The 23,307-nt window shown below is 36.5% G+C and overlaps 1 protein-coding gene across 27 annotated transcripts in view; it reads right to left on the reverse strand.

Annotated features, from left to right (window-relative positions):
- AFDN (afadin, adherens junction formation factor) overlaps positions 1-23,307 on the reverse strand; it is a 134,377-nt gene that overhangs the window by 79,844 nt on the left and 31,226 nt on the right. For 17 of the 27 annotated variants that reach the window (XR_013948098.1, XM_080583988.1, XM_080583992.1 and 14 more), the window contains exons 2-9: positions 18,750-18,945; positions 17,053-17,168; positions 15,343-15,506; positions 13,891-14,051; positions 12,739-12,896; positions 7,702-7,813; positions 7,155-7,322; positions 5,381-5,425 (exon numbers count right to left, since the gene is read on the reverse strand). Coding sequence is in view for 26 of the 27 variants with exons in the window: in XM_080583988.1 (XP_080440114.1) it covers positions 5,381-5,425; positions 7,155-7,322; positions 7,702-7,813; positions 12,739-12,896; positions 13,891-14,051; positions 15,343-15,506; positions 17,053-17,168; positions 18,750-18,945 (1,120 nt within the window). In the remaining variant the exon portion in view is untranslated. The remainder of the gene's footprint in view (positions 1-5,380; positions 5,426-7,154; positions 7,323-7,701; positions 7,814-12,738; positions 12,897-13,890; positions 14,052-15,342; positions 15,507-17,052; positions 17,169-18,749; positions 18,946-23,307) is intronic. The other 10 variants (XM_080583968.1, XM_080583972.1, XM_080583971.1 and 7 more) reach the window with 5 other exon arrangements.

Here is a 23,307-nt window from a genome sequence, read left to right on the forward strand (position 1 = left end):
TTCACCTTCCTCCTCTCCCCAGAAATACACATTCTCCAAATAAAATAAAATATAGCAATATACACAGGATGCAGCATAGGATTTAGCTGTTATCTTCATAGGCTCAAACAGATGGGTTTTGGCATGTATGTAAAATCCTCCCCACTTCCCAGAAAATACTTCAGACACTAAACTAATACTGTCACTTCTCACTTCCATCCAAATTTTTCCTCCAAAGGGAAGATGCAAAAAAAGGGAGGCTGCAAGGCAAAGACTGTCTTACCTATGGACAAGAGCAATGGTTTAAAGTCATCCCCAAAAAAGTATTAGAGAGTATTACTAAAGCCACATAATGATACTGTCTTCAGTAGAATACTAGTCAACTTCAAATTTTAAATGAAAGTCAACATAAAGAGAACCTCTGTAAATCTGTTTTTTAACTCCCAGCGTTACTACCAGGACCTCTTTACTAAAGTCAGAATGTATGGCATTTAATCAAAAGTTTTCACTTAATTTATGAAGCACTTGATCCATCCTTCAATGAAAACTGTTTAAATGGATTAAGAGTCAACAGCACAGAGAAGAATTAACAGTTAAGAACTTTACATTGATCACAAGTAGAATATACAAAGGCAACGGGATAAAAAAACAGAACAAAGCGAAAGGAGGGGGACAGAATCACCAACAGGATTTTAAATTATAATACAGGAAGAAGTGTAATGGGTGTTCCTAACAATAACCTTCTTCTGTGGGTGTTGTGATGTTAATGGGCCATCAAGACATCAGGCAGAGATAGTCCACAGATTAGTAATCTCAGTATTTGATTCTAGAAACATACAGCTAGTAACACCGTACGCTAAACATGGTAATGCTAACAGTATCTGCAGCAATTGTGTACGGTTTTTAAATACTTCACAATGCTACGCAGAAATTATATACCTACACCTTCAACATCACCAAATGCAGACATGCAATATGTTACTGAATGTATTTGGCCACTTAATCCCAATTCTCTTGTTAGTTTCTCTCTTCAAAACTCACATGTCAAGGCCTAGAATGGCTCTTTCATTCATTTATTTATAATCCAAAACATTTCCTCCTTCTTCCTGCATTCTAGTTTAACTGAAATGACACCCAGAAGATAGAAAATTCAGTTTGGAATCAAAAGACATTTATCCTACAGGCAAAAATACCAGAATTTCAAAGTCAGTGCCACAAAATTCAGGGCTAGTTACCTAGGGATTTTGTTCTTAATTTCTTATGACACTTTCTTGTAAACCCTTTATATACCAATTAGAGGCCAGGCTTTACAGTAGTGGTTTGACTCCTAAGCTAAACATACTTCTCCCCCCACCTCTTATTATTTCGTTTTTGGCATCTTAAAAAACAATAAGTTCTAAAGTATTCCTACAGATTTCTGAAATATTGTTAAAAGCATGACAAGTGTTATGTAAGGCAGTGTTCATTTGAGATAACTTCTGGATCTCATCCCAGAGTTTAGCACTTGTGAATAATCAATCAATACCAAATTCATTCTAACAAATGTTTATTTCACACCACCATATAGCCTCAATACAGATGCATGTTGCATGTTTGTTTTTGCATATGAAATACATCGTAGTACCACAATGTTTCTGCTGAGGCAAATTAAGACTTGTTTCTCTGGAGCATCCACTCCAAAAGGAAAATGAAACAAACCACCTTACTTTAGAAACTACAGCACTAGATACAAACATTTTCTTTTTTCCCAGGATGATGAGAAAAAAAATCTAGGAGTTACTGAAAGCTTTCTGGAGCACATAAGTAAACATCCATCAGTAAAACAATTTCTACAGTAAAAGGTTATCTTGAAGAGCATTACCACTAGTTACACAAAGTATAAAAGGTCTTTAAGAAAGTGCCATTTTGCTCTGGGAGAGGGGAAAGATGCAGGTAGGAAGACTGTATTATACAACAGCGTAAAGCCTTGTATTTCCTGATTTTTAACAGCTAGAAGCTCATCTAAATGTTTGAAAGGTATTACAGCAGGCAACAGCTTCTGCTATATCTGCAGGAATGTCCATGCTCCCCAGCCATCAAAGTCCAAGTAAGCTTTTCTTAGCCTTTGAGGGACAAACTACAAGACTTCTGCTGGTTCAGAAAGGAGACATATTATCTCAGTCATATGTCTTAAGGTCCAGAATTCGGAGGTAACTTTTTTGAGCTAAAAAGATAATGGAAACATACATCTAGAGTTTGTATCTGACAAATTAATTATTTTATTTTAATTCAGAAGTTTTTCAAACTTTCAGGTCAAAGTCTTCAGGAAAGATGGGCATTAATAAACAATACAGAAGAAGCAGCAAAAGGTATAAAGGTAATGTATGAATTCCATACAAACTTGTTCAGTTTATATGCACACATAAGTAAACATGTGGCATGGATGACCTGTATTCTCTGACACCCATGACTTAACAACATATGCAGAGCTAAACAGGTGAAGACAGATTCCCAGATTCTAGTGTTTTCACTTGGTTGGTTGGTTTTTTGTTTTGAAACTCAGAAAATTGAATTGGAGCATCTGCCTCACGAATAAAAGCTGAGGACAATTATTCAAGAAACTTAGTTAGCCATACATTAAACTTAGCTATCCACCTGACAAAGCTTTCCTAGTAACACGACACGAAGCTTCAAATTAACTTGGTACAATTTGCCTTTGAAATAAGTCTCACAAGTTGTTCCCCCCCAGCCATGACAGAAGTATGGATACACAAACATACACATCTGCGTATCATGTTGAAATCTTTTATTTCAAGAGGTAATCCACAATCGGAAAGGAGAACTTGTTACCTAAGACAAAGTAGTTAAGATTCAACACTACACCTCAAACAATGCTACAAAAACATGTAATGAATGGGAGTGAGCAATCACTGTTAAGTACATCAGCTCAGTGATTTTTAATATAGATGTCTTTTTCTGTTGATCAGAAATGTACAATACAGGTCTCCCTTCATGGATATAGCTTTTACGGTGCAGTAATTCACCACTAAAAGGTGAACGCTACACGGATGATGATTTAAAACTGATTTTGCTAATCCAGTGCTTGAGACAATGCTGAGGAAAAGAAGTAACTGCTTAAAACCAGACTAACTGAAATGATGAAACAGATCTCAGAAAATAAACGAGCCCAAAGTTGAGCAGAAATACTTCCACAGGGATTGTACTTAAAACTTTGTTTAAGATTGCATTTAAAAAGTATGAGATTTACTGCATAAATTACTATCTAAACTCTTAGCACTTTCTAAGAAGTTTAAAAGATTGGTTTGGCAGATTTAAAGTATCTTGCCAAAGTCAGGATATAAAGAGCGCTATTGAATTTCAGACAAGATGTGCATTGCTACCAGAAAGAGCCAACAGTCAACATCTGTGGTAAAGGAAGATTCAGAGAGGAATGCGACAGACAACTAAAAGTAATGTGGAAAAGTGTTATTGCAGTTCTGTTCTCAGAAAGAAGGTTTGGCTGTGGAAACTGCTCTGGCCAAGGCTTTCAAGCTTTGCCAACTTCTTGTAAATCTTCTTTCTTAGTTGTTATACCTGCATGTTCTCAGCATCTCCCATTGCTGTCAGTTCTACAGTTCAGAGCTGTTGTTTTTTTTTTTGTGATGAGGGAGAGAAACATGTTTTAGAGGTTTGGGATTTTTTTTAAATCCTTTACAATTTTTATCTTAGGCTGGCAGGATGTATGTCCGAGGCTTTTGTCATTTTTCTCACCCTTTAAATACCGCAATTGAACAACCGCAGTTAATAATATCCTTGAACTCATCAGCAGCCATATTCAGATTATTTAGAGAGTATCAGCTATTCAAAGTCCAGCATTCAAAGTGCTGCTCACTTCAGTCTATTTCTGTTACTATCAGACATGTTTCTTGGTTAATTTACAAGACTTGAAAGACAAAGAGACAATTGCCAACTGCCATATTTACACAAGCTACTGAAGTGCATCCTCTGCTGTACTGTGCAGAATTTGATCTTCAGCCTATAAAACAGTCATAAAACCAACCAGCAATATAAACAGCTGTGAGGAAGTAGAAAAACGGGATATACTCCCAGTAGCAAACACACTGAATTAGTACAATAGCACAGGGTATGAAACTGAAGTTTGCCAGGTTCTTCTACAAGAACAGAGATGTCCAGTGTTTTGATGGGAGCACACTTCTACAGGAGTTATTTCTATAATAAATACAAATATCTTGAAATGCACTGCTCTGAAGAAAGAGACTCTAAAGTACCAAGAACTTTTTTTTCAAAATAAGGTGTCTTTTGTCTTATTTCAACATAAGACAAAACAAATTGTTTTCTCTCCCCCTCCAGTGAGATACAACTAAATGCCGGGCTTTCTACTTAATGGTCAGGTGTTCCTGCAAAGAAACCTATGTTCATTAGTTCAGCAAACTGCCAAAACTTTTCTGCTCTCTCTGCAGTAACGACTTTAATGCAACAGAAGTCTGAATTCAGAGTTGAGCACTGAGTAGGAGGGACAGAAGAGTTCTTTAAGCCCATTATTGTACCCCACAGCCATGAAATGATGAGAAACATCAACAGATATACGATATTTTATAGCAGTCTACAATAAAAAAGATGAAACTGATGCTAAAAAGCTAATTAAAGGAAATAGTATTTTGGTAGAAATTTCACCATCTTGATTCCTAATGCAAGGAGAATGGGGCTTTGTATTCTTGTCTATTTGGCAAAAACAGGATATATCTGTACATTACACTTACCTATAAGGAGAATGAAAGATCTGTGATGATTTGTAGGTTAGCTTATAAATTTCAAATGCTACAGATAAAATTTAACAAGACAGCTGTCTAGTGTGGCTAAATTTCTTTGATGTACGCTGTTAGACAACACTACAAAACAGACGTTAGAGATACAAAAGGATGCTATGGAACCCCACAGAATAAATTGAAAATTGAGGGCATTTTCCATTGGTTCAAACACCACTTCCTATAACAAAAATCATCACTGATTACATCACCAGCATATCAAACACTGAAGAGCACAGTTCCATGCCATTTACCCAATTCACTTTTTAACTATGAATTCTGCAAGCAGATGGATCAAAGAACCATTTCTTTTACCACGATACTGTTTGTAGAATGTTCTATGAAATTTGTTAATCTTAACTGGAAGGCTGAGCTCTTTGGATAGCAGCACATTAATAATCTACTTGATATTTGTTCACAAACAGAATAATTAAATTGCACCTGACAAGACGTAACTATCTCACAGAAGCAGTCCCTTGGAAAAAAAGAAAAAAGATAAGCAAGATAGCCTTTCGTTTGTCAAAAAGAAACAAAAGATTTAAAGCCAGTGATGTTTTTAGTGACTAATGCGAGAAAAGTATTAAATATAGAGTTACCTTCATAAGTGTGATAGTTGTAGTAGGCAAAGTGATTCCTTCTCCCTGGGGTTAGAAACACATGCAGATGACCCAGGTGAAGGCAGCACCAGCAGGACAGATACCATGCAGAACATGCGGAAGAAGGCAGGAAAAGAAAAGACAGGAAAGGGTGAAACTGTAGCCAGACACTTACTCAATTTAAAAGGATGAAGTGCATTTAACTCATTCAACTTTAGAAACTGCATAGCATATAAAGACATCAGTACTACAAAGCTACTGGATGAAACAATTTCTATTATTGTTTAGAAGAGCGACAACAAGCTGTTAGAAGAAAAATGTGAACAATAGGTCAGTCCCACAGGCAATGTGCAAAGGCTCAGTGCATAGCCTTGCCACCTGTGTCATTTCAGATTGTTTTTCCTTTCTCAGTGAATGGATTTCTTGCTCCACTGCCAAGGCACAGAGTTTTAATACTAAAGCAACTAGGACCATGAAGAGAACAGAGAACAACATCAATAGAAAGTATTATTAAAAAACACAATATTCACATGTGAATCTAACTTCAGCCTCTAGAATACAATACAAACTGCATTTAATACTGTGCACTGCTAGTTTTGTCTGTTAACAAAACAAACAAAAAGCCCCCCTACTATTTGACTATAATCAGAACTACAAACAAGGTTAGAGCAACCTTATTTTCAGAAACAATTTCAACCTTGCTTCCTGAAAGGTAGGCAGCCAAACTTAAAGCTGTGAATCACTTGTTTGGATACACCTGAGTGTATCCAAGTTAGAGCTGATACAAAAAAGAGCTGCAAGTAACTAAATCACAAAAAAGTAAAAGTCCAGGTCCAACCTTTAAACATGAAGACAGTAGAAATTAAGAGAAGTTGTATGTGTTTTTAAATGTTGTTGTGTTATAAACAAGATCCTCTAGATGTTCCTAGATCATAAAATTGTAATTACAAAGCAGCAAAAAGAGTTGTAATGAAGTCTAAAATAAAGCACAGACTTGCTAGCGATTTGAAGATTTCACATAGGCTGGCAATTTTATTTAGCACGTGTTCCATTTAAACATTCATGTGCTTGTCCTTCTAAACATGTATTTTTAATGTATAGCACTGTCAGATATAACTTATTAGGTATGCTGCAGTATACTTCTGAACATAAGATAAATCACAGTTAAGCAATGCTTTTCTGTTCCTCCCCTTCCAAAAAGACATATTTACAACAAAAAGTGGGACTGACAGATTCTAAGTGTTTGAAAATCGTACATATATGCATATTTTTTAAAGTAAAAATTTCAGAAAGCAAAGCCTCTGTGCACTTCGTCTTCCATAAGAAGTGGTGGATACAAGAAAGCAGTAAGGTAGAATCTTACTCATCTTAAATCCCAGGACAACGTACTAAACTGTTCTACTAATTATCAAGTTTTAAACCCTCATATCCAAAGGAAGGTGAGGACTGAAGGACTTTTTTTTTTTGTTTATTTTTTGAAACGCTTAAAACTTCATATGCGTTTGAAACAATGCTAACAAAGTCTTAGTTAAATGTTTCCCCCCTTTCATATTTTTTACTCTAGACTTTTTTTTACTAGTACTTCAATATTACAGTAATATGCAGCTCTGCCTCTAGATTTTCAAATTCAGAAACTGACATGAGAAGAACTGAAGTGACATTCACTTACACTGGCAATATCAGACTTTTGCTTTCAACGAAAGTCTTGTTTTCAGAAAGTCTAAATGGCTACAAAATACTGTAATTTAGATTACCAGATAAGCAGAATTCTTACCTGGGCTTAATTCTACCAAGTATGGTAGTTTCTCAGGAGGAAGGCAAGAGCCATAGCCAGACCCGTCAACTCTGTCCTTCCCCTTTAATGGCTTTCCATCAGCTGTTTTCTTGGATTTCTTTGGGACATAATCAGGAGGCCGCCTTTTCAACTGAAATACTAGTATTCCTAAAACATATTAAACATCGTTTGAGTCTTACTATCAATGAACACATCTAAACATTTTTCATTTTTAAAGTGTCCTATAAGATTACTTTCAGCTTACGAAGTTCATTTATGTAGTTATTTGGAAGTTAAAACTGTTTAAAAGATTAATGCTTCTCTAATAGCAGATAATTTTACAACTTTAGGATGAAATGTAAAACTGTCTAAAGATTTACTACTATAGCCAGTACTGAATAAAACAGTCAATAAATAAAATCCTTAGAAGCATGTGAAAACAAATCAGTTCTAAAATACATGTTCCCATTTCCTGCTTTACAGGGGTCCACAGACATGGCTTACAGCACCCAATACACAAAAATCTCTTAAAGCTGTTCAGACATACCTTTATCACTAGGCCACTCCCTGAATATCTGAAGTGGACACTCATCATCATCTAGAATACTTTCTTTAGCACCTTTATCATCAGAGTGCTGAGCACCAGGAGGCAACATGACCTAGAAAAGAACAATTATCATTTTTCAGAGGTGTTACTAGACACTTGGATTATTCAGGGGTACACCTTCCTATTTATTCAGCTTGTATCAGGAGATAAAGCAAATTAAGTAAGTAACTTCGAATGCATTTTGCTTTCCAAGGCTGCTTCTAACTCTTTCTTGCCTTTTGTTGCGGTTAACCATGTTTCCCAGAACACCAGACATATGTAAAAAACAAAGGAAAGCTAGTTACACTTAAGCTACACAAAGCCATCTTCCAGTAACAAAATTAGAATAATTTCTAAATGGTCAAGAGAGAGAAAAAAAAGTGAAATATCAATGGAGGGGATAGTTAAAAAACAGAACTAAAGTTTCTTTCATCATCTTACACATGGGAATCAGCCTTTCTTTTTGCTAAAGCCATTCCTCTAAAGCAACATGCAAGAACCCTTAGAAATTGTGATACTACCCGTATCCTGTTGTACCTAACCTTCACCTGGTCCACACAGAGAACAAGTGCAAGACTAGAGCAGTTGACAAATGCATTATGCTGTCTAGCTACGAGGAAGAACCAAAAATAAGTGTGCTTTGGAAGCAAACCTCAGTGTTAATACGTTTTATAGCCGTATCCTTACAAGGCAGAGGAAGAGGGAAACCCTGATTCATTAGTTTTGACTCTAAAGGAGACGAAACCTGTTATTTCATACACATTTGCATTACTGCTCCCTACAGTGATAAAGCATAAAACCAGTGACAGCCATTATTACAGTGCATGACTAGCTTCTAAATTAAAAATAGATTTCTCAAAGCTGAATTAAAAGACACTTTACTACCTCATTTGTGATCCTAACAATGTTATTTAAATTCATAGACAGCTCTATTCCAAACTACTTAAAATTATTTCAGTCTCTGAACTATGACCTAAGTAACACCTTCTGAGTAAGGCAAGTATTTGCTGCTGCATGCTACAGTGCTGCAGCCCTCAAGAGGCTTCTAACTCTTGTCACCTCCTCTCCACACCCATTGCAGTGTTAACTAAGTTCCCACAGATCCACCTCAAATTTCCTTTCATCTTCTTCCAAGCAGGAAACAAGTACATTTAAGATCAAAAGTATTTAATTGAGTCATTGGCCTTTCCCTAAAACCTCTTCTATGCAAAACCTGGCTAAACATAGGTCTAATTACATTATCTTTAATTAGATTTTCAAATAGACAACATATTACAAAATTCAGGAAAATATTAAAATTTATAAAACCAAAGGGAAACAGAAACACATCTGAACTCGAATCTTATCTTGCCAAACCACTCTTTCCTACTTCACATTTCAGATTTTAAAATCCATTATACCTACAGGAGAATTTTTAATTGCTATTAAAGTAACATTGTGTTTCAAGCCTTGTACAATAAGTAATTACTTTAAAATTGCAAAGCCCTCAAGACTGAATTTAAATAGTTAAAAACCAAAAGCTACATACTACAAGCATGCTTTTTGAAGGGCTGACCAATGCTGGATTAGAGAGCAACCCAAAGTAAACGCAGATGCACTGAAATTAGAGGACATATGACTAAGAAAAACACAAGGACTACAACATGACCCTGCTGTTACTTTTGCCTTGGAACATGGATGAACGCCTCTACTGGTGTTTGGCTTAACTAGCAGCAGCCATGGCCAACTGGTGAAGTTACAGAAGAGCCACAAAAGCACTAACCCCTTCGTTCTTCCAGTCACTTACTATTACTTCTGTTTCACAAGAAGCGTGAGCTGATGAGCCCAGACATACACCGCTTAAAAAAGAAAGGGAAAAAAAAAAAGCATGTGACCTAACCTTGAACAAAGCAAAGGCACAAAACACGACAACTCAGCTTATGCAGGCCGGAGGCTCGCAATCATGATGAAGCAGTTTTGGAAAACGTCTTTATGTTTTAGGTGGATGCTGCCTCTCTCTCACACAAGGCCAAATTCCCCATATTTCAGAATAATGGAAAAACATGGAATAGGTTTATATTATGATCATTTCTTGGCTCACAGCTAGGGATTTGCTTTCATACCAAAAAAACAGAAGATGCAGTTTAAAGTAAATGGGGTGCGCACACTCCCCTGATTTCTGCAATGCAGTAGGAACTGGAGATGGATAAAAACTATTCCACTTTAAAAGTTTTACTGCTTTGCTGCATGCCTCAAGTCTTATGCCCTAATGAAGCGAACTTACACAGGTAGCTTGGAAGACTGTCTAATTAATTTGACATCTTGAGAGATGTGCAGTGAACCTTGTACTATGCAGGGGACTCAAGCCAAGTGAACTGAAACAAACACAATGTATATTGGAACAAACCTGTGTTTACTTGATTACATGGAAAAGCACTTTGGAACCAGGCATAAAGATGCAGCATGATACATGGCAAAATGGGATATGAAAGAAAGTAACAGGAAACTGACAACTCTTAATGTAAATGGCAATGTTAAGCACTGAGAGGAAGAAATCTTAGTGTTCACGTTTCAATTGAAACTTCAGAAGTGAGTGAACTTTATTACAGGTACTCATGCAGCCGTATAAAGGTCTTGTCATATAATTTAAGATCTACTTTAAAAGTTAAGTAAATGTCAACTGGCTTAAGACTTCTTTGAAGAACTTCACCTGCCACCCAAAGAGAACAAAATATTTACAAATCCCAACCAATAGGAAATTACAGTTATACTGTACACTGCTTTTAACTCAACAAGAAGTAAAAAATATCAACATAGACAAGACAGATCTGTCTTCCACACTGTAAACTGTCAGAAAATAAGGAGTGTGTATGGGGGAAAACGCTGAGAGAGGTAAAGAACAGCTATGGTTCTTCAGTGAAGTTATGTGAAGCTGCCCTGAAACCTATTTACCAATATTGTTGTTGGTTTCCAACCAAGGAAACAACACTGAAAGACATGTCAGGCTAAACCTAGGGTATTTTAAATATTTCAAGCAATGAAAGCAACTTCATAACATATCTGGCAAAAACTGGATTTTAAAGTTAGTTTATCTTAAATACTCATCTTCAGTAAAACAGGAAGGATTATTGTATTTTAAACCCAAGCATTGTCGGAACAGAGTCACTGAGAATAGTTGAATAGATTTTTGACAATGACTTTTGATGAGCAAAACAGTCAGGTCTTCTGCACTTGAGAGGTATTTAAGAAAGATTTGCAGTTAGCTAACGAATACGACTCAAATATTTAAAATGTGAACACAGAACTTATTTCATTATAGAAATTTACTGTACCAAGAAGATGTGCTGCTCAGAAAAGGCAAACTGTTTTCCAGCAGTGCTTTCCTAAAAACTACGTTAAAGCAATTTACTTCATAGCAAAAACTTTGTTAATCTCTCAAAATCAATAGTATTGGACTATTTTCTACATTAAACATTCCCACACGACTGGAGAACAAGGGGAGGTATAAAAGTAGAAACACCATCACAACAGTAACTTGGAAAAATTTTTTTCCTTGTATACGAGTGTGCAATCAGTTCAATAGATTTTCTAAAATATAAGTATTCTGCAATACATCATAATATGCTCTAACTCCAAACAAAATGGACCAGTGGAAAACTATCTTTCAAATTCTGAAGACGGTCACAGTGTTTCTGCTGCAATCCACAACTCTCTCAAAACAGCAGAAAAACTAGCACGTCAAATGAGCAGCCTGTTTAATAACATTGATGACTGCAAATTGTAGATTTCATTTATAGAACACACAATGTGAAAAATAATTAGCATGATTAAGACTATACATAGAAAATACTTCACAGCCAGAACTGAAAATCACTTTTAAAATGTACTGTGTCATTAAAAAAAATGCAGTAACTATTACTTTAAAAGTGATTCCCTCTTATAATAAAGAACTATTTAAAATTTTACTGAAGTTAACTTTAACAGTTGGAATCACAATTACAAGTTAACGAAGACACGGATAAAACGTCCAGAACTTCATTAAAGATGTGCCTAGAACTAAAACAAAAACTTTACACACCAAAAACTAGAATTAGTTCACTGCCATGAAACTACAAAAGCACTACCTTACAGTTTCCTTATTACTAATTAGACATTAGAAGAGCATGTCAATTACACCAATTAGTGTGCTATTACAGGCTGTAAGCACAACAGAACCAAAGATTTCTCGGACTATCAAAAAACAAATCTGAAAGCAATTTGAAGACCAAAGACAAAATATCCACATCCTTTAGAGTAGACAGAAGGTGTGGGGAACAGCAAGTTTTCTTACTGCTCTCCAGTGGCACTTTTGGTACTGGAGAAGAGGCAGGGGAAGGAAGAGACAGCAATGTAACGACACAAACATTTTTCCCTTTCTTTCATCCTTTTAAGGAGCCATAAATCCAAGTTTATTAGACAACTAACAGACAGAAATGTAATCAAAGATTGGAATCAAACGAGGATCAAACATTTTCAAGTCTCACTGTTCTCCTTCAGAAGATGATATGGACAAAAGTTTGTAATTTTTAATCTGCACTGTCCATAGGCCTATTTGATAAAGCTTTACCTCTCAGAAATAGTGGTTCTATAAAATGAACTTAGAACTCCTAAAATAATGAAATTCTGAAAGTAAGTGCCAGTTTCAGTTAAATGTTTAATCTTTCCTGATTTGCAAGGAGGATAAACTAACACTGAAAGGCATAAGGCACCTTTTATAATGGAGTATGGACTGAGCACTTTTGCCTCTGAGCAGACTCATTTAGTTCAGGGGAACAGCTTGTGCATAAACAGCACAAATTTCAGAATCTGCAGGATTAACCATTAGTTTATACGTCTGTGAAGCATAAACACTCTTGTGGCATAAAGCCACAGTGCCAAAACCAGAAATATGTTCCGTTCATTATCAGTGTTCATCTACATAGCAAGTAATAATTTAAGATGGGAAGATTTATGTTCTTATAAAACTTAAATTTTACTTACACGAGCAATACAATAATCCTTGGGATTCTCCTTCTCCAGGCCATATTTCTCCAGTGCTTCAATAACTGCAAAGTCTGCAGTATCTGTAGTGGACAGCAGGATTGTCTTGTATGGTATATTTGGTTTCAGACTGTCTGCATAAATTCTCAGTGTCCCACCTTGGAAACAAAATTTAATAAACATTGCTACCACTGAATATATATACATAAAAAGCCATTTATTATATATATTTTTTAAACAGAATGTAAGAAAGAATGCCTTTAGAAATCATTTAGTCAATCCACTAATACAAGTTACATAAAATCCTCAAAATGTGTCTCTGCCATTGCTGATACTTTATTCTATAAGCAAGCTTTTTTCCCCAATGCTTCACCCTCTTTACCATTCTTATGTGAAGTTAAAATGAAACAGTGAAAACAACTGGATGAAGAACTGATTCTTCTCATCTCAACAGCCAGCTCGTGCTGATCCTTAGGATTCTCTCCTCTCTTTAAAAAGCCCGTTTAAGACTTTCCTCCCGGGGAATGTTTTCTATGCTTGTACTCGTTCTTCACTACTCTTTCATTGGTAAAATACGTTATTTGATGTTTCATCAGTACTGAAACTGTTCCATTTGTCTTACACAATGCTAACGTTTACACAAGCATGATGATCTTTACACCTACCCCAACAACATGAAATACTCGATCACTGCAATCTACCATATCTACCAGAACCGTATGGGCAGAGCTGAACAATTATTCTGTGCCACCTTGTATTTGTGCTACTGATTGCATTTTTACGTGCTGATCACTCGGTTTGTTCTTAGTAAAATGAACCACATTTATTTCAGAAGACTTCTCCCATTTGTCACTTTCATAAATCTAATTCTGTCCTTCCTTCTTCCCCGGCTTAGCACTGTCAGCAAGATCGATAAGCGTATTCTCTCCCATCAATTTGCCCATAACTCTCACTAATCACACAATACACTCCCACGGAATCTTACCTCCACAAATCTTTCATTCAATTACACTATATATAACTTTTTCTTTCTCCAGTATTTTTTTTGTCCTTCAAGATTAATTTAAGTCAAATGTACAGGAGCTGCTGGCCTTAAAAATACTCTCTCAGTAAACAAATCAACATCAGCTTAACCAAAAGAAATCAATGTACCTGAATCTGGTCTGCCATCAGAACTGCGAAATTCCTGCATTCTCTTCTCTAGTTTTTGCTGTCGCCGCCGTTTCATAACCACCTCAGGATTAGATATTGTGCGAGTGAAGCTGGTTTCAGGCATGTCTTTGTAAACCTCAGCTGCAAGGCGAGAATTCTCACTGCCACGTTAATTTAAACAAGGAGAAAAAAATTGCCATTAATAGCTTAAAATACATCACCTCATCACTTCATAAAGCATAAAAGGCAAGTGGAAACCATACATATAGGAGATCAGTTAAGTTATTGGTAGAAGGTTTTTATATGAATTGCACTTTTGCAAGGTCTAGCACTGTTCATGTACACCTGAAATAGTCAGCAATTTAAGTACTCATGATTGCTACCTTTCAAGAAATAAAGAAGCCTTCTATCTCCTAGGCAAAAAACAAACAAATAGATGAGGCATTACAGAACTTTACATTATACTCCTAACTTTGTTGTGAGTTACAAATATTGCAAGTCATGTGGAAGCAGAATTTGCACGTGCTTGCAGCTCGTGCTTTTCCTTTAGTTCACGCACTCAAAATACATTTCTACTTCAATTTTTAAAAAAATTAAGATCAAGCTAAATAACTGTATGGAACACTGGAAAGCCCATGCTGACATCTGAAGAACAGTGCAAGCATATTCATGCATAACAGTACTACACAAATGAAAATCAATCTTGATCTCAAGAAAATGAAAAAATAGAAACAGGCTGTGTCAAGCAGTCAACTAATTTCTTACACTCCTGAGAATCTGTTAACAATTAGTAAGTTTTCATTGTTCATTTTCTATGTTAAAAAATACCATTAATGACTTTTTTTCTGGTCTACTAGATATGAAGCCTACAGAACTGAGAAAAAGTTGAATTTAATGCAGACCTTTTTGCATCTTTCTAGTTTTACATATATTTATTCATGCCTGACTCTGTGTCACAAAATTAATGTATGCTCTGCCCCAATGAATTAGGAATAGCATATTTGGGAGTAAGATTTGGACAACCTAGAAGACTGGCTATCAAAACATGCCTCCCAGAAAAACAAGCTCATAGTCAGGTGGTAAGTCAACTGCAGCCACCTACACAGACTACTTTTTCTGTCAATAGGCAAAACAATCAGAGAAGCGAATAGACCGACACTAGAGTAAGTGCTCAAGAAAAACCATAGTGAGGGAAGTCCATGTCACCAAGCATGTGTTGATTTTTGTACAAGGATAAAGAGGTGAAAAAAAGGTTCATGGTTTGAAAATAAGCTTTGCAGCAAAACGTACATACAAACCACAGAATTTAATATCACGTTTTGGTTTATGATGGTATCATACTTAGGTCAACTACTTACTTCTAAAAGAAAAAAGGACTTATTTTGAAGAGAGAAGGAATCCTTTGAAGTAAGATGTAGGTTGTACGAACTGACCAAAGTTTAGAACACTTACATATCATCCCCATGAAGAAATCGATCATCTTTATCTGATGCTTGTCGCAATGCCTCTTTTTCACGCCTCTTCTTTTCCTTTTTTTCTTTTTTTGAGAGAGTTCGTTTGAAATTCTGAATTACTCCCTCTTTTTCTTGTTTTTCAGGGCCATTACTCTGAGCCTTCTGAAACGAACCAGTTTAAAACAATTTCCATCATTTTTAGTTTAATGAAGATTTAGTATTGGTTTTAACTTTCCATGCAAGTCTGATTAAGACACAGCATCACTAACATGAAAACAGTACTCCTGGCAACAATACTCCATTACACAGGGATGGGACTGAAACTCTCAGGAATAAGACAAAAGGCCAAAATAATCTCATATTCCAAAGAAGGTATGAACTGCTTAAGTACCCTGTACTCATGAAATGTACTCAAGCAAATGAAAACCAGAATTTTACTTGAATAATGCCTACTATCTACTCAGCCTTAAAGATTAACCAAAGGCTGCAAAACCAATTTCCGCCTCCCAGTAAAAACTGCTTCACGAAACAACACTACATTTAATCTGTTTTCAAGACAACTGTGTTGGAACATCAGATAAGAATAAACTGCAGAAGGAAAAACATTAGAGAGAACATTTCCCCTATGATGTATTTTTCTGAGTTGTCCTTCCAGTGTTCTCTTCTCCAAATCCTGCTCCTTGTATACACAAGATACCTGTAATCTTATGCTCATTTGCCTTCTGTGGAGAAAATAATAAAGATGAGCAAAAAATGATGCAGGTTGTTTTTTCCTTTTTTCCCCCCCTCTTCTATCAGAAAGCGAAGAACGCAGAAGGAGGACTGCGGATTACTTAATTCAATGAAAAGGTAAAGCAAGACCAGTAAATGTAGTGCAAGACATCATTAATTTTCTTTCCCCATGTCTGACAGGTGTATCTTATAGTTAAAAGCATAGTGTAAGCATAAAAATAGCTTATGTACTTATAGCAACTTTAAAATCAAAAAGCTATAATTCCAGGAGTAAATGAAATTCAGTGCTCATCCCAGGATGAAAAACTTGTCTGAAGATAGATATCCCCACACTAAACAGCATATTTTCCATAACTATAAATACCCAAGTTAGAAATTATATATAAAGTTATATGACTTCAGGAGCCAAAATCTGATCTAATTTCATGTTACTAATGAAATGCTTCATGACTAATACAAAAAAAAAAAGAGGAACATCAGTCATACAAAAACTACTTTGTGTATATTGGAAGGAAAAAAAAATCCCCCAAAGGAAAGTCTCTCACCAGTTTCATTAACAAACTGGTCGTTACCAAGGCAGGTAACATTTCTTAGTTACTCAGTTCTCTCTGGCATCCCCCTCTAAGGGCTCCGCAAGAGGTGAGATTACCTCTTAGGTGTTTGGCATCTCATACTATTGTAGGGTACTTTTACTTCATCTTATTAGAGCAAAGCAAGCTAAGTTTTCTGGGCACTACATGCTGCAGTACCAGACAGCTGCATAAATCAAAGCATCAGAAGTCCTCTGAAAGATCAGAAAAATGCCGTGTTGGGAAGATCCATTTTAAGGATTTGAATAGACTTGCTCTACGTATACAAGATCATCACCATCATCAATTGTTTTCAGGAATTTAGAAAAGTAGAAGTTTTACTATATGAGCATGTCCCACAAATTGCAAAAATACTGTTACCTCTACCATACTCCTTGAAGCCTCACCTTAGGAGGAAGTGTATCATTTTCGTTCTTGAGAACAAATCTTCCTTCTCGATCATCTTTGTTCCAGTTTAATTGTACAACAAGAGGCTTCTCATCTACATCTAATCTTCTTTCTTCTTCAAAAAAGTGAAAAGCGGTAAGTTACTTGGCATCTCAAGAGCAAAGAGATTTAAAAACAAAGTTACAGTTTTGCTGAGCTGTAAACCATCAGTTGATGCTTTCCTGTAGGTAGAGAGACAGAAAGCCTGGGGGAGTCCGGAGACAGAGATGTATGTCTTCTTTGCAGCAACCAGCCTAAGTGAATTCCCTCTATCTACATAACATAAAGGTCCGCAGGAAGCAGCTTTGTGCACTATCAGAACTGAAGTCTGAGAATATAAGATTATAAACCAGGAGAAGGTATTTCTGCAGCCAAAATACTTGAAGCTTTGTAACTTAGTGAGACCCCCAAAATATTCACCTTTTTCATTTTAAATTTAATGAGTCTGACTTTGACTCAAGAACTACTATTCTTGAAAGACTGCACAAAAACAGATTAGAGTATAAAATAAAAAAATCATTATGCAAATATACTAGACAAACTGCATTTAGTGTGTTGTATCTATTTTAAGTACACAAAAAAAATCTGAGAGGGTGGTTAAAAAATTAAACAACTTTTGCCATTTGATCTCCATCTGGAAGTAGGAGACAATATATACACATAGCAAGACAATGATGTCTTCGCAGTTATATTTTATGTAATGTGAAACACTCATATGGAATGAAGTGCCTCTCTTATGAGCCATGTTTTAATTAGGAACTTGCCCTGCGAAGGAAACAATTTCACTTTGAGTACAGGTACGGTGCAAAGGGATTTAAAACAAACAAACAAACAACTTAAAGCAGAAAACCCATATAGTATTCATTGCTTTAATTACTGATGACACATGTACTTTTTTCTAATCCCTTGTAACTCACGTCATCACATGAGAAGTGACATACACCTCAATAAATTTCCATTCTCTATGTCAAATTATATTAGTTTCAGTTATTCAAAAATAGAATTTAAGGTAGTTAAGACACTTTTGTGTAAGCTTCCAAAATTAAGAAAAAGAAAACAGAAATATGAGAAATCAACCTATGTTCCATTGTACCTCCTTCCAACCTGGTGGGGTGGGACAAGGGGACAGGACAGGAATGACATCAAATGCTAGCAACATCAAAAGGCTATTTAGAAGTCTAGGTAATCCTAAAGGTTCTACTCAAGAAACACAGCAGCTTCAGATAATACTATGTTGAACTTCCTCCAATTTAGCAGTAAGAGCATATACATCATAAGGCTACCTATGAAAGGCCCACAACATCACAGAACTGAGGACATACTCAGTGCTCCCATTTAACACCTCCATTCTCCCATTAGAAGTCTAGCCTTTACCGACTAGCCCTAAAAATAGCAACCCTCTCACAAATGTCAACAAGTAATAGGACATCAAGCACAGCATTTAACAGATTATAATCAAAATTTACATGAACTACAGGCCTGACATTTTGAAATACCACTCCCCTCACATTACAATTAGTAGCAATGTATTTGACATCAACAATAACAAAAAAAACAAGTCTGGTGCCTCAGAATCTGTGAGTAAAATTTAAGATACTTTGGCGAGGGGTGTATAGGAAAGTGGTGTGGCTGCAGGAAATAGTGAAAAAATACTAACCTCCACTGACATGCACCTCATAAAGTGAGTACTTAGGGGATGACAACATTCGCATGTCTGGTCGAAACTTCTCTGCAAGCGTTTCTATCACATCTTGAGTCGTGGCAGTACTAGAGACACGGATACATTTTGTTGCAAAGTTTCCAGCTGCTTTGTCTTGAAAGTAAAATCGCATTACTCCATGAAACTCCAAATCCTGGAAAAATAAAAGTAAAAATATGATTGATGGCTAGCAGTTCTAAGTTTCATAGTTCAGTTTGTTAGTTAGGAATATTTTATGAAGTCATAAGACATTCAAATATTGCAGTGGCTTTCCAAAGTTTGAGGACACTACAGTTTACTGACCTGGACACTATAAACATGAAAAAAACATACAAATTTTCTATAAGAAGAAATCAAGTATCCTACATTACTGAAATACTTAAAATTTGAATCTTTAAGTATTCAACTTTTTAACTTGTCAGGTTTACCTGAATAAGAATTAATATACATTTTTCCCTACGTAGAAATATATCTTGAGACCAGTCTCAATCTATTTTGTTACCCACAGCCTGCCTCTGTATCCCATGCCTGTAAGAACACAAGGTAAACATACTTGACCAAGTGCAGTGTGTCTCAAAGAGAACAGCTTTCTACTCGCAACAGTCCTAAACACCATATTTTCCCTCCGCTTCACCCCACCATGTGCTTTTCTGTCTTATGTTGGCATCTGTTTGTCCAAGAAAGAGCCTGATTGGAAAGCTAAATCATCTGAATTGTGTTTTGTTTTATATGTTCAGAAGGGATAGTCTTCAGTACAGCTCCCTACACACTCTGATGCTGCCAAGTTTATTCTACAGTTTGATAATTACTACTCCTGTCTTCTCTTAACAGGGACTTTCTTTCTAGTAGATATATCCTCTGGTGCTGGGTGCAATGCCAGCTTTTGCATAAGCACAGTCCTTTCCAGTACTGCAACTGATCACATAAAAATCAAAAATACTATCTTTGAACAGCAAAAAGTGGAGACATTTACTGACACTACTCTATCAGAGGACCCAAGAAAAAAAAAAAAGGTGTTATAACCTACACTGTAAGATGAACATCTCACTCACGTAGGTACACATAGAAGACAAATTCTACAACCATAGGCGCTGCTCCTCCCAGAGCATTTGAGTCTGTACCACCGACACTCCCTCCATTAATTCTTCCAAAACGTCTGATATTCTTGCTAATTCCTTCCACAAGCTCTACAAGGCTTGAGAATCACCATCTTTTCACAAAGCTCTGCTGACCCAGAGTCTCCTTCTCTGAAGATATTCAAGGCCCATCTGGACGCCTACCTGGCCAACCTGCTCTAGGGAACCTGCTTTGGCAGGGGGGTTGGACCCGATGATCTCTTGAGGTCCCTTCCAACCCCTACAATTCTGTGATTCTGTGACCCTTCCACAATTTATTAGAACTATCACGTGTCCAGTAAGTCTGCAAGTTACTATAGCTTCTAATCAGCACAGCCAACATTCTTGGTAACCATCCTTTTAATTACAGCTTCACACTGCATTTATATCCAAGGGCCTAGGGGTGGCTAGCTGGAAGAATCAGCGCACAGCAGTTAAAGTTTCTTCATCTCTCACTTTGTGTAGTTATTTGATGAATATTGCCCGCTTCTGGCAACTTGCTCTCATGTTGTCGCTTTGTTCTCTGAATTCTTAACGAGCACTGATTTGAAAGAGCTGCTCTGATGAGTTACCATAAGAAGGTTCTTGCCATGGCAACTTGTCCAAGATTTTCAACAGTGAACACAGAAGCAAATTTTTTCTGCTATCACCTTCTGAAAGTTTCTTCTATGAAGTGGCCATCCCATTGCCCTGGGGCTTGTGGTAAATTTGCTACTACTAATCTGTTGAAGGAAAGTTATTATTAAAGACTCTTCACAAGTAATGCAGCAAATTCTTTCGTTTTTCTTATGCTTTTGTATTTTACTTGCTACATTTTCTATCCTTACGATTTTCCTCATTGAGATACTACTTCTGCTTTCTAACAGCTACCTTTGCCTGATGTTCTGCCAAGCCAGGTTCTTTTCACGCTTCCTTCGACAGCTGGCATGAATTCGGTCTGCACCTCCTGCATGGCATCTTTAGTTCTCTGCAGGTGGCAAGTACTTAGCTACCCGTTGCCTCTTTTAGCTTTAAAAAGCTTTCCCAGTGCAGCTATGCTGGATTTTCAGTTGGGCTGGAAAATTTTGCAGCTCCTTCTGACAGTAATGTTTTGAGTCACCTCTTACACACTTGTTCGCACCGATTTAAATGGTCGCCTCTTCTGTGAGCACTCCTTACCCATGATGTGTTACAAAGCAGCCATGACCATTTCCTATCACCAACTTAAGGTTTTGCTGCGCTTGTTTGGTCATTAAAAAAGGAGAAGACACATGAGCTTTCTGCAGAGGTGTCATGAAACGTAGCCATATCCCATTTACGACATTTATTTCCCTTTACACAAGGTTTTCCCCAAGGTACTGCTGAAGCAAGAATTAAGTGAGAAAACAAGCACACTGCAGGCCTCTTTTTCCAGGAGTTAAGTATTGTGCGAGTTCCTACACACAGATAAAGAGCCAGCTGATTTTTTTTATTCTTTTTTAGAAGAGAGAAGATCACTTTACTGAGAAGTTCCACTGTCCATTAGCCATGTGTTTAATCCCATAGATTTTATTAGTACTCTACTACAGCGTAGCAGTGACTGGCAGAGATTCAAGAGCAAAGGAACGCAACGTAGATCCATTCAGAGAAGATCTAGAAAACAGCTCAAGAAGCGCTCCAATCTATCAAGGGTTTCTTTATTCCTATGTTTTGAAGTTTTGCTGCTAAAACTTACTTCTCCTTCCAGGCACTAACAAAACAGAGATGCAACAACAAAACTGTATTGTGAATACTCAAGATACAGTGCAAGTATAAAGGGAGTTTTGTTCTCCTTTCAGAAAAGCAGTAATGTGTTCCTCTAAATAACTCTCACGCGAGTTTTGTTTCCTTGCTTTGACTATCTGGGTGTGAAAATAATTGAATGCGCTGACCACTGGCTGCCCATTTCCCCCCATCCTCGTTTATGTCCGCTTCTCGATCTATATCCCCACAAGCTCTGCCTCCCAACCCAATTTTCCAAAGTTTTCTGTTAAAAATAAGATAGGCTGCATAACTGCATCACAACACTCCACAATATAGATACATCTTTCCAATATAAAGCTCTAGCTCGTTTTATGTTCCATTTGAAGTAAACCCCAACCTGCCTTTGGGCATTACTGCAGTATTACAGTGTTTAAATAGAAGTGTTCAGTAACACTGAAACAACTGGTTTCACATTTCAAAAAATTAGGAAGGTGGGAGACTACAAAAAACCACACCAGACTTATTATTACATTTATATATCATGTGTGGATTTATGTCCAGTTTAAGGCACATTTAGCATCCTGGCCAAGTGCTTAAGAGCATCAATAACAAACCCGTACAAAGACTGATGCCACCACCCACAAGACAACATAAGGTAAGGTAGGCACCAGACTTCAGTTTCCACTCTCCACTCTAAATCTGCATTAAGGAGTTTGAGAGGTACATTTCACCTCCAAATCTGCTCACTTCTTAATTTCTTTGGCAAAACTGCTAGCTAGGTTCACTGCAATCTATAACATGGACTCGTGTCAAGAAGAAAGCCTAAAGAAGAAAAAAATATATCATAAATTAAATAGATATACCAAATATCCAAATGTTACTACCTAATGTATACTTGTAAGCGAATAAATCTCCCCAAAATGTTTACAAATCTTTCTCGAAAGATAAGGAACTGCCATTTATTAATTGCTAAAAAAGAAGTCAAAAGTGTTTTCTGGATTTCAAAAGAGACTGATTACGTAGCTATATGAACACTCTATTAAGTTTCTCTCAGGAATTTACAAGCATCATACGCAGTTTTGGTTTCTCATCTAATCCCGTTTTAAATATTATATGCATCTCTTGTGCAAGTCCATGGCTCCTTACATAGATAGGAACATGAGGATACAGAACAGTCCTTGGCAGCACAAATACAGTCAATTTCCACATTTAAACTCTCATCATCCACAATGAAATAGGTACATTTTAAATCACTTAGCACAAGTCAGCTCCTTTTAAGCTCTTCAAATCATAAAGAACATTTTCCTTAAATAATGAGACCAACTGTACTTTTTTATCACTATCAGAATGTGGAGTAATTTCCAAAAGTATACACTATACATATATATATATACACACACTGTGCATGTGTGTATATACAAAAGAAGTTTCAAATTTGCTTAATAAAAAAATACCAGTTAGCTGACATTTTCTTTTTTTTTTTTTTTTTACACAAAGAAATGGAAGTGAGTTGGTATTGTGTCTTTATCAGGCACAAAAAAGAAAAGACGCTATGCAGCTGCACTATTTCTTGCTATTTGCTGCATAAGGGGACTGATGGATCAGTGTGATGAGGGCTGATCAGAATGCCTGCCATCACATCCTTGCTTCAACTACTTAGTTACAACTTACTGTCATTGACATTACGCAAGAACTGGTTC

Source organism: Anser brachyrhynchus (assembly GCF_964034855.1).
Source record: "Anser brachyrhynchus genome assembly, chromosome: 3".
In the NCBI taxonomy this organism is placed as follows: Eukaryota; Metazoa; Chordata; class Aves; order Anseriformes; family Anatidae; genus Anser; species Anser brachyrhynchus.